We start from the raw sequence: 18,324 nt of genomic DNA, 5'->3' as shown, positions 1-18,324 counted from the left end.
GTCTCGTATTCTTGTGGGGTATACATGGACACAAAAGACATCAACTGGTCCCGAATCTGCCAGATTAGAGGAAATAAATCCCCTTCCAAGTGTATCAGGAATTATTGAAGCATTTATTTATTCCAAAAAAGAAGAGACTGTCCAGCTTCACCAAATCCGTATAAAAAGTTTTCTTTATTCACAAACTTTAAACATGGAAGATACAGACTTAAGCACGAACCATAGGGGTAAGAATCTCAACTCATTTCTGGAAACTAAGCTCCCTTAATCATGAACCATGGAGCTTAGTCTCCAGAAACGCGTTGAGATTCTTACCCCTATGGTTCGTGCTGAAGTCTTTATCTTCCATGTTTAAAGTTTGCGAATAAAGAAAACTCTTTTTTTATGGATTCGGTGAAGCTGGACATTCTCTTCTTTTTAGGACTTTATACCCCTGGACACAGTGGGTCCGTGCTCCTGAGGTTTGATTTATGCATCACGGGTGAGCTGGTTTATCTTCCTTCTTTCTAAGCATTTATTTATGGCAAGGACTTCAATGTGGCAAGGAAGGGGTTTAATAGCCTAAAATAAGGCGGCAGCACGCACCTCAATTACCCCAGCAGGACGCCCACGGTTAGCGAATGCCACTCAAATCTCTGATTTAATAAGAAGCCTTTGAAAATAATGAAATATGAAAGTGTCGCTAATTCGCCCGGGCGTTGACTTCTTCCCCTGGAAGTTGGACTGAGTGAGGTGCGAGCCGACTGTGCGTTCCCTGCTGCGACGACAGGCCCCGGGGATTGCTGCCGAGTGCAAGCGTTTTATGATAATAGAGGTCACGAGTTTTCACAGGAGGAGAGATCACAGGAGGGAAAACTTCAAGGTGGTGACTTGTACCTGCAATGCCTGCAATTGCACAAAAATAGCCATAGTAAAGGTGTACGTCGCCGCGATGAGCAATCGGGAAGCTATAAATTGCACGTACGCCTGGGCACTTATCAACGAAGGATAAGTGGCACAAATAATGAAGTGTTTTTGGGGTTGTGAACGTAGTGGTTGCCGTGAATGATGGTTAATCAGCTTATTTGCATTACTTGTATATACATAGATTGTCCTGATTTAAAGGGATTGCCAGCGCCCACGAACGGTATACGCACACAGCCTTGAAGGGCACATAGCCCTATAAATATTTCAGATTTTCTTGGTTTTATCGCAGCCTCCATTCTACAGAAATCAAAATATAATCAGATATGCTAATTAGGATGCATGGTGCATTCTGGGTGTGGCCAAGAGACTTGGGGAACTGTTCCGCTATTTGGATTTGCATGTCTCCTCCTCCTTCACTGGTGATTGACAGCTCTAAATCAAGCATAGGCTCCAGAAAAAGCTTCGGCAAGCCAGCGCTGGCAATTACCAGCGAGGAAGGCAGGAACGTGGAGAAGGAGAGGGCGGAACAGAGCCCTCAGTCTCTTGGACACGCCCATGGAGCACTAAGCAGCCTAATTAGCATATTTAATCAAACGTCAGGTGTAGTGAAATATGTATAGGTTTACACGTGTAGCCAGCAGTAGCTTAGCATCTGTCCTGAAGCTGCAGGTCTCACGAAGGTCACAACACATGTGTCTTGAGAAGGCAGTCTGCTGTCTCCGATCTCGCCAGGGGGTCGTGCTGGGAACCAGGAAGAAAAGGAAACATTTTTACACCTTCTAGCTCTTTTGAAGAGAGATGTCAATTACAGCCTGACACTATCTGTGGGAAAGTTTTACACAGGGAATCTCAGAGGAAAATAATTTATTCATTGGGGGAGTGGCCGTGGCCAATCAAAAACAAGCAATTATAATATCAACCCGAGAGGCTGTTCTAGAAACCTGACCTCCAGGGTGACTCTATAAATTAGGCCTGTATACATAGAATCGGTTCACAGATTGAGGAGCAGCCTGGGAAGCTGATGTGATCTAGTTCATACTCACCACCCCTAAGGGAGCAGAAGCAGACTACAATTTAGCTATTTCTGTAAGTTTTCTCCTGTTTATTTTATACTGTTTTGCATAGTTGTATGTCTTTTTATTACCATATTTTTATACCTTTTTCTTTACTGTAAGCACTGCACCTTTTTTTATTAAAGCATAAAACTTTAACAAGTTGAACCTTGTATGTTCTAAAGAATCCATAGCCTTAAACTGTTTGATGCTTATGAGTGGTAGACAGTAGTATTAATATTTCCAGGACTTATCGCCCGTGTAATCGATGAGTGGTGGCAGCGTGTATGAGCGGGTGTGTGGCCTGGGTCGGTGTGTGATGTATGCTCCTGTTACAGCATAGGGCAGAGGTTGAATGCTGGATTGATAGAGGGGAGATAGATTAACCCTTGGAGGTGCAATCCCAAGTCGCGTGCTGAGAGCGGGTATGTGACAAAATAGTTGCAGCATGGAGGGATTCTTGACAATTGGTGGCAGCACGGTGGGATCTGTGACATCAGTTTTCTGCAAAATGGAGACTGCGATTATGACCCTGAAGGTGTTTTTTTTATAGTGGCGATGTCCCCTACAAGGTTACATGCAGTTAGTTAGGGTTTACCACTCCCTTTTAAAGGGTACTATTTTGAGGTTGATTGATACAATCGACCTTCATTATTTGATCAAAAAAAGAAAAATCACTCAAATTATTTTGCCCATGAGCTATTTTTCTGGTGTGAAAATCCTACCCAGCAGGCCTCAGGAGAGCCGGGATTTTGCCATATTGTGGGTGGAGCTTTGTCCTCTGCTCTTTATCGCCACCTAATGGAAATGGGGTAAAGCATTTTCACCAGTGTGGACATAGGTTTTTATTGTGGAACTGTTAACATGTTCATTGTTTTTTTTTTTTCTTTGCATAGACAATTGTGAAAGAGATTCTTCCGTCCGAGGTAGAGGAGGAAAAGAAGATCAAGTCGGCCATTTTTTACTCCATTAGTCTGACGCAACAAGGTCTGCAAGGCGTGGAGCTGGGCAATTATCTCATCAAGAGGGTAGTGAAGGAACTACAGGTTGGTAAAGCGTCCCTCTTGCTTATTACCTAGCTCCATAGCATGTGCTGCCGAATCTACAGTGCAGCGGTACCAATCGTCCTCCTATTATCCTTGCAACAGTGCATTGTAACAAACCCTCTGCTCTTCTCAGAACTCATGCTGGACTGTTCTCAGCCTCTGATTGGATCCTGAGAATAATTTTGAGAGTAGAAAACCTCAGTACTCTCTATTTAAAAAAAAAAAAAACAACCATGGGGTGAGGCTGTTGAAGACCACTTTGATCTGCTAAAGCTATGCATTATTATCATCGTCCAGTTTAGGCGACCTCCCAGTGATTGCAGATAACCGCACTGGGTTTGTTTGTTTTTTTCGCCAAAACAATTTTGGCCACTAGGTATGTGTTAAGGTACCTTCACACTGAACGATATCGCTAGCGATCCGTGACGTTGCAGCGTCCTGGCTAGCGATATCGTTCAGTGTGACAAGCAGCAGCGATCAGGATCCTGCTGTGATGTCGTTGGTCACTGCAGAAAGTCCAGCACTTTTTGTCGCTGGACTCCCTGCAGACATCGCTGAAGCGGTGTGTGTGACGCCGATTCAGCGATGTCTTCACTGGTAACCAGGGTAAACATCGGGTTACTAAGCGCAGGGCCGCGATTAGTAACCTGATGGTTATCAGCATAAAAGTTAAAAAAAAAAAAAAAACACTACATACTTACATTCCGGTGTCTGTCCCCCGCTGTGCTTCTCTGCACTGGCTGTGAGCGCCGGCCAGCCGGAAAGCACAGCGGTGACGTCACCGCTCTGCTTTCCGGCCGCTGTCCTCACAGTCAGTGCAGGAAAGCACAGCGGGGGACAGACACCGGAATGTAAGTATGTAGTGTTTGTTTTTTTTACTTTTACGCTGGTAACCAGGGTAAACATCGGGTTACTAAGCGCGGCCCTGCGCTTAGTAACCCGATGTTTACCCTGGTTACCGGCATCGTTGGTTGTGTGACAGCTCTCCAGCGACCAAACAGCGACGCTGCAGCGATCGACATCGTTGTCGGTATCGCTGCAGCATCGCTGAGTGTGAAGGTACCTTAACCTGTTTTCCACTGCCTTGTTATCAAGAGTAATCCATTATTGGCATCAGGCACTCCGAGAAAGATTACAGAAAGTGGGGACCGATTTTTACTGATTTACAGTAAGTGGGGGCGGGTCTTAGCCACTTTACAGTAAGTGGGGGTGGGCCTTCGCTACTTTACAGTAAGTGGGGGTGGGTCTTTGCCATTTTACAGTTAGTGGGGGCGGGTCTTTACCACTTTACCATAAGTGGGGGCGGGCCTCCGCTACTTTACAGTTAGTGGTGGCTGGTCTTTGCCACTTTTCAGTTAGCGGGGGTGGGTCTTTACCACTTTATAGTAAGTGGGGGCGGGTCTTTACCACTTTACAGTAAGTGGGGGCGGATCTTTATCACTTTATAGTAAGTGGGGGCAGGTCTTTACCATTTTACAGTTAGTGGGGGTGGGTCTTTTCTACTTTACAGTTAGTGGGGGTGGGTCTTTACCACTTTACAGTAAATAGGGGGCAGGGCTTTGCCACTTTACAGTAAGAAAAACACAAGATAGAAACAAAGTAAGCAAATACTCTGCAGTAAATAAACAGCAATAGTGTATGAAAATGATATAGGGTGCTTAGTTAATACTTTTTTTTAATCATAATTATGTTTACTAAGTACCCTATATTATTTTCATGTGCCAATGCTATTTATTTACTGCATTGCCCCATGGCTGGATGTCCATTAGGCGTTTCTCAGTCCTTCTCAGCCCTTATTTACATTTTACGTCACTTGGCAAAAGGTAAGTGTGAAGAATATTGGAAATATAATTTAATGTCAATCCTTTGTATCCTATTTGGCAGGGCATTATAAAGCTCCTTTCCCATGTGTAGCTTTAGCAGGACATGTAGCACAGCAGTGGGGTGGGGGGTCAAGCCTCAAAAGGCTGTGAATTACAGATCTCAAACCTTGAGCCAGCTAAGCTTAGAGCAAAAGGCTTGCTTGCAAAATGGATACCATGTGGTCTATCTGCTTTGTTGAGACAGCTATTATTTGATAAGGAGAATATGTACTTATCGTACGTCCTGGTCACACTCCGGTTACAGTTTTGAGATCTTTGGACCGGTCCGAACACCTTCCAGAGTCTTGATCTGTACAAGCACCACCGGGTGGGGTGATACATAGAATGTCTAGTAGGAGTCAGGTAGCAAAGCTGTGTTTAGTTTCAACACGTAACAGGGGCCCGTCCGGATCTGATGGCTCCAACACCGCCTCCCTAGAACCATCCATTTAAGAGTTATGACTCATCTTAGGTTTTGGAATTTTTAGTTGCTAGAGGCAAGGGGAGGGGATTTAGATTGAGCCCAGAGGGCAGGAAGATAGTGAGGGGTTAAAGGCTAGTCATGGAGGCTCTCTGTTTTGCTTGCGGTTCACTTTGAAGGTGGGGACCACGTTGAGTAACGTGCTGTGAAGGACCTAGGAACCAGCTGGCAGCCCATGCCCCCTGCGTCCCAGCACACACATGGTCGAACATTAACCCGGTAATTGACATGATTCAGCTACTGTATTAGCATATCTGACCATTGTATATCTATAACTATAGTGTATTGTCTAGTGTGCCCTTAAGGTGATTAAATATATAACTTAACCTTGGTGTGGTCTTTTATCTCCATTCATGATTCCTCATGTCCGTTTCTCGGTTTAATTTCCTGTGCCGAGGCTGGTTTCCGGCCCGATATAATCCTGATAATGGACCGGGCTTATATCTAATGAGGAACTTGTGGCAGTCCTGCCGGTCTGACCAGGCGCTGTTTCACTGGTGCTAATGAAAGGGCTCTCTCAGCCTGTCAGGGTTATGAGCAAGTGTGGTGTAACATCCTCTAACTCCCCATGCCTCCCTGGGCCCTTGTGGACTGGTGGTGTCTGTGTAAAACTGTACCAAGCCGACCTTGTATGTCCTGAGGGGGTGCGTTGGTGAAAGTGGGGAGACCGCATTACGTGATTCTTCTGACGTAATATTGACGCCAGGTGGGGTGGCGAGGTTCGGGTTCATGACAGTTAGGTTTTAATATTAGAATTTAGGACTGTCCAGGGTCACTGTGGCATGGTGCGATGGCTTGTAGGTTTTTTTTTTTTTTCAAAATGATGCTAATTAAGTACCCTATATTATTTTCATGCACTCCTGCTATTTATTTACTGCAGGGTTTTTATTTATTTTCCTTTTGTCTTGGGTTTTGTCTATTTAGTGGCCAGTGTGAACATGCGCCTACATGCACAGCAACTTATATTTCAGTTCATCTCTTTAGGTTTTTTTTTTTTTTATAGGAATCCGTGGTCGGGTCTTTGAGGCATTGTACAGGAAGCTAGGGTTGATTTCGCTGCCACTGCAGCAGGAGGGCGGGTCGTTGCTGCTGTACAGGAAGCAGGAGGGCGGGTTGTTGCCGCTGTACAGGAAGCAGGAGGGCGGGTCGTTGCCGCTGTACAGGAAGCAGGAGGGCGGGTTGTTGCCGCTGTACAGGAAGCAGGAGGGCGGGTTGTTGCCGCTGTACAGGAAGCAGGAGGGCGGGTCGTTGCCACTGTACAGGAAGCAGGAGGGCGGGTTGTTGCCGCTGTACAGGAAGCAGGAGGGCGGGTTGTTGCCGCTGTACAGGAAGCAGGAGGGCGGGTCGTTGCCGCTGTACAGGAAGCAGGAGGGCGGGTTGTTGCCGCTGTACAGGAAGCAGGAGGGCGGGTTGTTGCCGCTGTACAGGAAGCAGGAGGGCGGGTCGTTGCCACTGTACAGGAAGCAGGAGGGCGGGTTGTTGCCGCTGTACAGGAAGCAGGAGGGCGGGTTGTTGCCGCTGTACAGGAAGCAGGAGGGCGGGTCGTTGCTGCTGTACAGGAAGCAGGAGGGCGGGTTGTTGCCGCTGTACAGGAAGCAGGAGGGCGGGTTGTTGCCGCTGTACAGGAAGCAGGAGGGCGGGTTGTTGCCACTGTACAGGAAGCAGGAGGGCGGGTCGTTGCCGCTGTACAGGAAGCAGGAGGGCAGATCCTTACTGTTTGTCGCAGTCTATACAGCGATAGCAGAGAGGCAGGATTTTAGTTCTTGGCATGTAAACCATTGGATGACAGCCGGAGAGAGAGAGAAAGGTAGTTCCAGCACCTTTAGTGCTAGCAGAACATTGAGTGGATGGCATGTTACAGAGAATTTGGCCAGTCCCTGGACATATCTGACTGGTATGTGCACCAGAAGCCGTTCGACTTTGTTATGGGAACATAGTGCATGCAGCAAGATCGTTGTTTCCTACAGGTTTTGTGTAAAAGTACATAGTCAGTAATCCTCCTGCCTGTAAATAAGCTCCTATTTATTTGCAGTGACATTATCTCACATTCAGCCACTTGGGTTATTTTGCAGCTCGTATGGCTGATGAGGGTGAAAAGCGCCGTGTGGTGTAAATGGCACAACACCCATTTAGTAAAATTACCTGTGTTCCGGCTCTGGGGCTCGTTCACTTGCCTTAGTTTGTTCCGGCAATCTTCACAGCCCCGTTCTCTGATTACGGGGAGCTGATCCCGTTAACTTTCTGCACCCGCCTGCGCTCTATCAGCGCTTTTCTATAGACACACAATGCCGCGCACCTGGACGGGGCCGCCGCCATTACCCGACTACTGCCGGAATTCGCAGAGACTAATAGTAATTCTTTCCTTGGCCATTTCTGCCCAATTACAGCACTCGGTAAATGCAGGCGTAATCTTCCCCCATTATCCTGCAAACAAAATGCCTTTATTTGTTTCTCTCCAGTACATTCGTGGGTTGCAGATAATAATTTTTTTTTGCGGGCAGCTTGTATTTGTGATGCTTAATGTTACCCCGATGGACTGCGGAGTATAAGCGGCTCATAGGATATTACAATGCTATCTGGCTGGGGCATCGCCGTCTGCGGCTGAAACCTTCCCGTTGAGGACGCTTTTCTCGCTCATTTCATATCCGCGGCTTAGTATAGATTTTTGGAGACTTCTGCAAACACATCTCATCTTTTATGGGATTTTTCATATGGAGAAATTGAGAGAATAACCCAGTTATACCGAGGAGCGGACATGAAATGTAAAAAGAGGCAAAAAAAAATTCTGTTTCCAGTAAAACCAATATGGCTCTACTGAACTCATCACTATATTTGCATGATTTTTATACTGGGAGAGGGGAGTAAGCCGCTACCAAATAACCAACCACGCTGTCAGGTTATCTTCCCTGAAAACAAAGGATTAGGCATGTTAAAACCCAACAGCCCTATCCCTTCGTTTCCCACTTCCTCTGCTCTTTTGATGGTATCTGGATACCCGTGTGTTCCCTTCCTTTTAAAGGGATTATCCTATGAGCAGCATATACAGGGACCCCTACAGATTCTGAGATCGAGGACCCTAACAGATTCCTTTCAAGAGGCTGTCCTTTTTCAATGAATGCTGCCCGTGAGCAATTTGTAATAGAAAAGCAAACCTTGTGCCACTGCTGCTCCCTGAGCTTTCTCTCCACACGAGCATATCCGCTAAGGTCACTGATCGTCTGCAGCGCTGACGTGAGCTCTGACTCGGAAAGAAACTTTCCATCCACGTGGGCAGAGCCGCTAAGGTTACTGATCGTCTGCAGCGCTGATGTGTGCTCCGACTCAGCAAAGGGCTTTCCATCCACACAGAGGCGCTGATCAGCTGCAGCGCTGGCAAAGTGATGTCAGCACTGCAGACGATAAGAAACATCAGCGTCTGGGGCATTGGTAAGTGTCTCGCTGGTAGACCTAATTTTTTTTTTTTTGTGCAGATAATTCCTAGAAAAAGTTAAATATATTCTGCTCCGTGTATCGCTACTTGGTTGCTCTGTAGTGGCAGAATAGAATGGCAACTTTCCCTTTTGATCCATGTGACGTCTCGCGGTCTCGGCACACGCCGGCCATATTCTTCTTTTATTCTTCACAGCCGGCTAAATTTAAAGCAGGTTGAAGATAACAAGAGCGAGGTCAAGAGACGATCTGAGGAAGGAAATAATAATTTTTTGAAACTTTTTAACCTTTCATGTAAGAGGATTTCACTTCTCGGCTCGCACACGGCGTCGCTTTCGGTCAACGTTATTGGATGAATGATCCCGTCCCCCTGAATACGAATGCCATAGTTGATAAGAGACTTTCAGACGGACATTCTGCCTTCATTCCTCCCAGCGCTTATCTTCTCGGCGCAGGACGCAAGGGTCTCCAGATCAAGATGCTTTATCAAAGCTTTCTGTGTCTGCACAATCACCAGTTATTATTTCCTTCTTTTCCTTTTAATCCATTTTTATTAGATTTTTTTAATGTGGTCTTATTGAGATTCCACCTTGTTTGGGATCATTGCCTCCCAAACCTACTCTTCCCGCCTCCACCCAGTAATTTCTTTCATCCAACCATTTATGAATTTTAGGATCGATGCCGTTTTCTTCTCCTTAGTTTGGTGACCAAACTCCTACTTAGGTTTTCATGTCTGCAGCCAAGTGTGACCACCTGGATAAGCTATAGAAGTTGCCAGATTTTGCTTAGATTTCCTTTAAATGGGGTAATGCGGTACTGTGCAAAAGTTTTAGGCAGGTGTGGGAAAAATGCCGCAGAGTAAGAAGCTTCCAACCAAAAAAGTGTCAAGTGTTTTTTTTTTTATTAATTAACAAAATCCAAAGTGAATGAACCAAAGAAAAAAGTAAATCGGGTGAATATTTCGTGACCGCTCGCCTCCTTCATCACTTTGTCTCGGTTACTTGTACACTGTTTTAGAAGGAGCTTGGTAGGAGGTTGTTCCAAACATCTTGGATAACTGACCCCAGGTTAATATTTGGTGGCCACCCATCGCGTTCATCACTTTGTCTTGGTTACTTGTACACTGTGTTAGTAGGAGCTTGGCAGGAGGTTGTTCCAAACATCTTGGATAACTGACCCCAGGTCAAATATTTGGTGACCACCCATCGCGTTCATCACTTTGTCTTGGTTACTTGTACACTGTGTTAGTAGGAGCATGGCAGGAGGTTGTTCCAAACATCTTGGAGAACTGACCCTAGGTCAAATATTTGGTGACCACCCGTCGCCTTCATCACTTCGTCTCGGTTTCTTGTTCTCTGTCTTAGAAGGATCTTAGCAGGAGGTTGTTCCAAACATCTTGGAGAACTGACCCCAGATCTTCTGTCTGAGGCTTATGCTGACCCTTTTCTCTTTATGTGATCCCAGCCAGACTGGATGATGTGAGGTCAGGTCTCCGTGGAGGACACATCTAGGTGGTGGGCAATGTTTTGCTGGGAAACTTTGTGTCCTGGCATCATGTGAATGTGACACGTTCCTCCTACCTAACCACTGTACAGAACAATTACCAATCATGGCAGTTCATAATTCAGCAAGTTATTGCCCCTTTCACATTGCCAAACTGCTCAGAAATGGTGGAGGAACAAGACCGAGATGAAGGTGATGACTTGACTCCAAATTCCCCAGATCCTCATCCAATCAATCATCTGTGGGATGTGCTGGAGAAATGAGTCGTATCCACAGAGGCCGCAACACTTGATGCTAAATACCACAGGACGCCATCTGATGTGTGGTGGAGTCCATGGTTCAGAATGAGGGACCTACACAAGATTAGGCAGGTTGTCTAATTCTATGGGGGATGTGCTGCTTTGGTTGAAATTTTTGGTGCAAGGGTGGCCATCGAATCTCTCTCCTTTATTAAAGTGCAAAATGTATGTCCTTTACAGACGCCATATTATTTTTGTAATCCATCAAGGTTGCAGTGAAACGAGTTATGCGAATTACGACTCGATGCCACCAAGGCAAGGGTCAATATTTTGGAAGTTAATCCAGGCTCTTGGATAAAAATGACTTGTATCCGAAATAAAGTACGATCGGTCACTCTTGTCCAGCTGTGTCGCGTCTCGGATCACTTTGCACGCATTTGTTTTGAGTGGAGATAACGTCTGGCCACCGCTTCTCTTAGATTCCATATTGAAATCCAGCATGCCCTATACTTCTTTTCCCCCAACTTGTAACATCTGGTGAAAGTCAGAACGCCTCTCCATATCTTCTTAGATGGTGGTTGGGTTTGGCTGTTACTCATCTCAAGTGTAAGCCAGTCTTAAAGGGCTTTGCCTCATTTTCTTTGCTCTCCTCGTCTTCCTGGCTTCATCCTTACCAGGAGGTGGTGTGCTCCTGAAGACTCACCATTGGCCCAAAATATGCGCAAGCTGAGGAGCCCAGGGGCACTAAAAGTAGTGGATCCAGTCAGCTCTTGCAAGGCAAGCTTACCTAGGAAACCGGCCACCACTGAGACTGTAGAGGGGGCCGGTAATCTAGGCAACATAAAGTATGGAATTAAATATCCCTGCATTCTTGAGATTTTTAATCATGGTTAAATGAGCAAAGTTGCTTATTTGTAGCTATTGAAGAAGATGGGACTACACGGATGACTCCTTTAGAGCTTCGGGCTTGGACCTCAACCTAAACACTTTTGCTGTTGGTGCACTGAACCAGTAAAACCATTATTACATATAGGACCTCGCACCACGACGGTCAGTTCTTTATCCATTTGTTAGGGTATTGCCTTCACCCCACTAATTGATTCCAAACCATCGAATATTTGCTAGTGAAACGGTTAATGCATTTTTTATTTTTCCCATTGGTGAAAAGTAATCTAGCGCTGACATTTGCGGTTGTCAGTACCACTTGAACATCAAAGGCCGGCTGCTGCTGTCATTTCTTTGTGGGCTCGGTAAGTTCTTTAGCGCCTGTGATGTGCCTTTCTGTCTTGCTTAGTCACTGCCTCGGATCTGCAAAAAGGCTTTTGTGCCCAGCGCTGGCTGACTGAAAGGCTTTTTAGCAGGGAGGATGGAGGGGTGTCACGCGGAGGCCCACGCCGTGCCATGTTCCTCCGCATTTAAAGGGACTGTCTTCTATCTCCAGCTAACAGCTGTGTAACATTAGCAGATGTGACAGGCGCCACACGACCCTTTTGAAGCTGATGAGTTTCCAGGTGAGATAAATGCATCAGATTTTTGTTTTCTTTTTATTTATATAGATTTTTTTTTTTTTTTCATGATTGATGTTTCACGCCGGAGACTGCAATAAAAGATTTGTTTTTACACGGTGTTGTCAGGGCGAGCAATTATGCAAATTGGGCTGTGGAACAGATCCTAATGGGCTTACAGTCAAGGTGAATGAATGGCGATAGCGCGTCTTCATACCAAGGCCGCCTTCAGGTAATAGGATCTTTTTTTTTTTTGTTCTTTTTTTTAGGGCATTAGATGCCCAGAGACACTAGATTAGTGGCCCATTGACTGTAATGTCTATTGCAATCTTCAGTTTAGAGCTTGTAGGCAGATCCAGGACCCTAATCGATTAATCCTATAGGTCTGCTGAGCGACTCTTTTTTTTGGACAGCCCCTGGGATAATGAATGGAGCGACTGTCTGGCATCCAACCTGTCTTTTTGAAAGTTCCTGTAATGACGATCAGTGCTGGTCCCTGAAGTTGGACCTCCACAATCAAAAAGTTATCCCCTCTCCTGCGCATACATGATTGCTTTCACCAGACAACCCCTTTAATTTTTTTTTTTATACTGCTTCTTTCTGGGTTTATGGATGGTCTGTATCATCTTGAGAATTCACTGATCGACTTGTGTTATGCATTTTTCATCAGTTTTTCTCTCTGTAGGCTCTCTCTAATTTTCAGTTGTCTCTGAGCTGGTGGGTGTAGACTATCTGCTGTGCTGAAAAAGCCTCATCATGGACAACATCATACAACAGTACTGAGAAGTGTACTTCTGAATCCAGCTCTGGGTGAGGTTACATTTAGTAGAAAGTAGCAGCACATTCTGTGTAAACTTTCTCTCTCTTTCCCCTGTATTTTTTGCCCCAGTGTTCTCGGCCCCTCAGTTCTCCAGTGTTTTTGGCTCCTCAGTTCTCCAGTGTTTTTGGCTCCTCATTTCTCCAGTGTTCTTGGCCTTTCAGTTATCCAGTGTTATCTGCCTCTTGGTTCTCCAGTGTTTTTGGCCCCTTGGTTCTCCAGTGTTTTTGACCCCTCAGTTCCCCAATGTTTTCGGCCTCTCTGTTCTCGGCCCATCGGTTCTCCAGTGTTCTTGGCCCCTCGGTTCTCCAGTGTTCTCGGCCTCTCGGTTCTCCATTGTTCTTGGCCCCTCGGTTCTCCAGTGTTCTCGGCCCCTCGGTTCTCCAGTGTTCTCGGCCCCTCGGTTCTCCAGTGTTCTCGTCCCCTCGGTTCTCCAGTGTTCTCGGCCCCTCGGTTCTCCAATGTTCTTGGCCCCTCTGTTCTCCAGTGTTCTTGGCCCCTGTGTTCTCGGCCCCTCGGTTATTCAGTGTTCTAGGCCTCTTGCTTCTCTGTTTTTCCTCAGTTCTCTCTTTTTCCTCGACCTCTTGGTTCACTATTTCGCTGTTTTTCAGAGTGGAGTGCATGTTTAAGAGGCAGGAAAGTGGCTCATCAGTGTAGAGAGAAGCAGATTTCTCTCCTACAAAGCTTCATATATTCGCTTGTACTATTGGTCCACACTTGCATCTTTTGTATAGGAACAGCATATTCTTCCGGCTTATGTTTATTTTTCTTTGTGTCTTGCACATAAGTTTTCTATCTCTACAGCGGAGGGCACTCTAACTCTCTTAGTAGCGCACAAGATGTCTCGTTTGTTATCCACTTCTGTTGGACAATTCCTTATTGTTTTGTACAAACACCTTTTTATCATTTGTGACAAATTCCGCCCCTGTGCTTTTTTGTTTTTTTGCATGCTCAGCTAATACAAGACGTGGCATATATTTTGTGAGGGTTAAAGAAGCGCCTGTGGTCAGGCCTCGGTGGGAGCAGTATGCTGTTTGTTTTTTTACGACAGGCGGCTCAATTTTTCTGGAATCCACCGGAAGCCTTGTCAAACACTTGAGTTTTGCTGGCCGGAGAGTCGCGTTTACCCTAGCGTGTCTGTTCCTCTTGCCAAGGAAAGAACTGTAACACCGAGGCGTATATCAAACGTGTGACACAGTTGTTGGTTTTAAAACCCGCTGAGCGCGTCCTCTTCATTATCCCCAGCCGCAGTGTTTTCACGGAGGGAGACTATTTACTGAAAGGAATTCGGACACATTTTTTAACGAATCATTTTTCAGTTGTTAAAAAAAAATGTTCTACATGCTTGGTTGCTCAGTATTAAAATTATATTATTGCTCTGGATACACAAATCCCCTCCAGAGCTGCATTCTGAATTCTGATATTCTCCAGTTCTCTAGGACTAAACATCTCACTGACACCCTCTTCTGGGTCAGTATTTCTACAGTATCCATTATGTTTTAGGTTTAAATTCACCGTCCAACCTCCAAACCGAAATACCCCATTCCTGGTCTGGTGGTCTCCGTTCTTTCTCCCGAGAAAGGGGCTCTGCAGGGCCTAGTCTAGACGGGCCATGCTCGATCTCCATTCATTATCTGAGAAAGAAATAGTTTGTACAGTGTCCATTATGTTTTAGGTCAAAAGCCACCATCCAACCCCAAACCTAAATACACCATTCTAGGCCTAGTGTCTTCCTCCCCGAGAAAGGGGCTCTGCAGGGCCTAGTCTAGACAGGGCAGGAGGTGCGGATGCTCGATCTCCGCTCCATTTTGGATCAGAGACAGAAATTGTTTCTACAGTATTCATTATGTTTTAGGTCTGAAGCCATCACCCAACCCCCAAACCTAAACACACCATTCCTGATCTGGTGCCCTCTATTCTTCCACCCTAAGAAATGTGCTCATGAGGTTCTAGTCTAGACAGGACAGGGGGTTATGCAAGCATGATCTCCACTCCATTCATGGTGGGAGAAAAATATTGTTTCTACAGTGTCCGTTATGTTTTAGGTATAAATTCAACCCCCAAACCTAAATACACCAATCCTGGTTTGGTGCACTCTGTTCTCCCCACTTTCCACTCCCCTAGGAAAGGGGTTCTGCAGGGCCTAGTGTAGACAGGGCAGGAGGTGCGCATGCTCGATCTCCGCTCCATTCATTGTTGGAGAAAGAAATTGTTTCTTCAGTGTCCCATTATGTTTCAGGCTTAAAACCACCATCCAACCCCAATATCTAAATACACCATTCCTGGTCTGGTGCACTCTGTTCTCCCCACTTTCCACTCCCCTAGGAAAGGGGCTCTGCAGGGCCTAGTCTAGACAGGGCAGGAGGTGCGCATGCGCGATCTCTGCTCCATCCATTGTCAGAGAAAGAGGAGCTGAGCGCTGCGCAATACATAAATAATAAGTGCCCCGTAACTTTTGGGTCTGATACTCCAGCCCCATCAAGAGCTGCATTCACAACTCTTCTCTATAGTAATCAATGCTGTGCTGCATTGTAGGAGATGTAGTGTGATTTTTGGGGGGACACAATGCTGCTTATAATAGTCTTCCTGCTTTGCGCATTTCTAACTTTGCAGTGAATCATGATGTCTTCTGTGCTATTAGGATCTTCAGCATAATCGAAAAGCCTAATAATAATGTGCTCCGTAAGGAGTAATGGCTGTCCGCTTACCGGTTGACGAGAATATGTAGCTGAAGTGTACAGGAGGAGTGGGGGCTGCGCACGTCGGAGGAGGACATTGCTCTCTTGAAGATGCCAGGTTTAAATTATTCCGTCATCTGCCGCTCTATTACTAAAATAACAGAACACTTGTCTGGTTACAGGTTTATCAAAGTTTCTAGTGTTTACTGAAAAGTACAGGAAGTCCCAAAGTACTAAATTATAAATGATTCTGACTCACATGGCAACAGCGAAACATGTACATAGGGGCAGTATTATAGTAGTATTATTCTTGTACATAGGGGCAGTATTATAGTAGTTATATTCTTGTACATAGGGGCAGTATTATAGTAGTTATATTCTTGTACATAGGGAGCAGTATTATAGTAGTTATATTCTTGTACATAGGGGCAGTATTATATTAGTTATATTCTTGTACATAGGGAGCAGTATTATAGTAGTTATATTCTTGTACATAGGGATAGTATCATAGTAGTTATATTCTTATACATAGGGAGCAGTATTATAGTAGTTACATTCTTGTACATAGGGGCAGTATTATATTATTTATATTCTTGTACATAGGGAGCAGTATTATAGTAGTATTATTCTTGTACATAGGAGCAGTATTATAGTAGTTATAGTCTTGTACATAGGAGCAGTATTATAGTAGTTATATTCTTGTACATAGGAGCAGTATTATAGTAGTTATAGTCTTGTACATAGGAGCAGTATTATAGTAGTTATAGTCTTGTATATAGGAGCAGTATTATAGTAGTATTATTCTTGTACATAGTGGCAGTATTATAGTAGTTATATTCTTGTGCATAGGGGGCAGTATTATAGTAGTTATATTCTTGTACATAGGGGCAGTATTATAGTAGTTATATTCTTGTACATAGGGAGCAGTATTATAGTAGTTATATTCTTGTACATAGGAGCAGTATTATAGTAGCTATATTCTTGTACATAGGAGCAGTACTATAGTAGTTATATTCTTATACATAGGGGGCAGTATTATAGTAGTTATATTCTTGTACATAGGGATAGTATCATAGTAGTTATATTCTTATACATAGGGGGCAGTATTATAGTAGTCCATCAGTTGATGGGAGAGCTGTGAAGTTTGTAAGGAAGGTTGCACTACAAGTTCAGGAGAACCTGTCCTAAATATACACACAATCATGTTCCCAACATATCTGTTTTAGTCAAAGTAGTGCTCCCAACCCTTCTGCAGGCGGCCATAGACAGCATAATATAGAGTCTATAGGAGTCAAATTATTCAATTTTTTTTAATGAAACCCAATAGAATCAAAAATTATTTGTAATCCCAATTCCAGTATATGCATGTAGGTAAGAAAATTAAAACATCCATCAATGATGGTAAACTTTATTTAATCCAGTCAGGTCAAGATAATTTCATGCAATAACGCAAAAATATTTGAGCATGGAACATTTTCTTTACGTGATTCGGGATAATATCAGAATACCATAGAATACAGATTTTTTTGTTTTTCCCAACCAGTTCTTTGGCAGTTGTTCTCACTTAATATAAGCAGATGCACAAACACATTGAACCCAGGAACGTTTCCATCTCATATGTTTTCCCACAAACATTTATGTGTCCTGTGATGTAGGATGTGAAATTTAATGGCAGCACCTGCGCGGCCTCGGCAGTGATTTGGCGCAGTTTTCTGTTGTGTGCGGATTATCAGCGGAAGCAGCTGCACCTAAAAGCGAAAAAATCAAGAACGCCGGTTCATTATAAAGCTGTATGGATCGGATAAACATTAACACAGTGTGAAGTCTCCTCCATCGATTCATCCCTGCACTCTCCCTTTGATTCGGTGCTGGTTTCCTAATTCCTGCACTTCCCCTTCCCTCCTGGGTCCTCACATTTAATTAATGGCATGTTTGGGCTTTCCAAGTTATTATGGGGTATGTGCACATTTATCAACTTGAGGTTGCAGCAGTAGCATGGTCCTGGAAGACCCTTTTAATAAAGCACTGGCCAATCAGAATCACAACCCATATGCGCTATTCTTCTAGACTTTCCTGGTTGGAGATCGGCCATGAAAATAAACCAAAAAATAATATATTAGCAAAATGGTCTCTGACATTTTCATAGTTTATTTAATTGAAAACTCCATGGTGATCTGGTTGGAATTGTTTTAAAAGGTAAGTAGTATCCATGGTGACCGGTGGCCTGAAATAATAAGTTAAGTGTAATGCGCCATTGCTATTAGTTTCTGCCTCGGGAATGATTAATGACGGCTCTAATGAAAGCATGTTTTCTTCTCCCTGACGGATATTAGGGATTTAATGAAAACAAGTTAGACGGCTGACCGGAGGCCGGCCACTGGCAGAACGTCGTCCTCTAGATGGATCAGGACCTTGAATTAATCCCCCAAATCAGCAGAAATGCAGCATTTTTTGTGCGTCTTTCGAAAAGACAGATGAAATGAAACCATTATTGGCTCAGTTGGTGACTCGTGACCATAAATGTAAAGGTTGGTCACAATGTTGGAAGTTTGTATTTTTAATTTAAGAGTTGTTAAAAAATATAGATTTGTTGGACTCCAGTGCGGTGGTTGCATCAGTAGTTCATGGCTGGCGGACCAGAGGCCTGTGTACCGCCTTTGACCCGGTGGGTCTTCCGATTTGTCCAGCCTGTGTGATGTTGCACCAGACCTATGAATTTAGATGAAGCGCCTGGAATGTGGGCAGGTTGGATAAAGTTAGCGAATGTTGTTGTTCCCTCAAAGATTATAGTTGATTTCAGTACTTA

At 44.6% G+C, this 18,324-nt stretch overlaps 1 protein-coding gene across 1 annotated transcript in view; it reads left to right on the top strand.

Moving 5' to 3' along the window:
* MLYCD (malonyl-CoA decarboxylase) overlaps positions 1 to 18,324 on the top strand; it is a 44,000-nt gene that overhangs the window by 18,674 nt on the left and 7,002 nt on the right. Inside the window, exon 4 of the mRNA XM_069739201.1 lies at positions 2,855 to 3,004. Within this exon, the coding sequence (XP_069595302.1) occupies positions 2,855 to 3,004 (150 nt within the window). The remainder of the gene's footprint in view (positions 1 to 2,854; positions 3,005 to 18,324) is intronic.

Source organism: Ranitomeya imitator, chromosome 9, assembly GCF_032444005.1.
Source record: "Ranitomeya imitator isolate aRanImi1 chromosome 9, aRanImi1.pri, whole genome shotgun sequence".
NCBI classification, from domain to species: Eukaryota; Metazoa; Chordata; class Amphibia; order Anura; family Dendrobatidae; genus Ranitomeya; species Ranitomeya imitator.
Note: the sequence above shows the minus strand (reverse complement) of the source record. Positions and strands in the feature narration are given on the sequence as shown.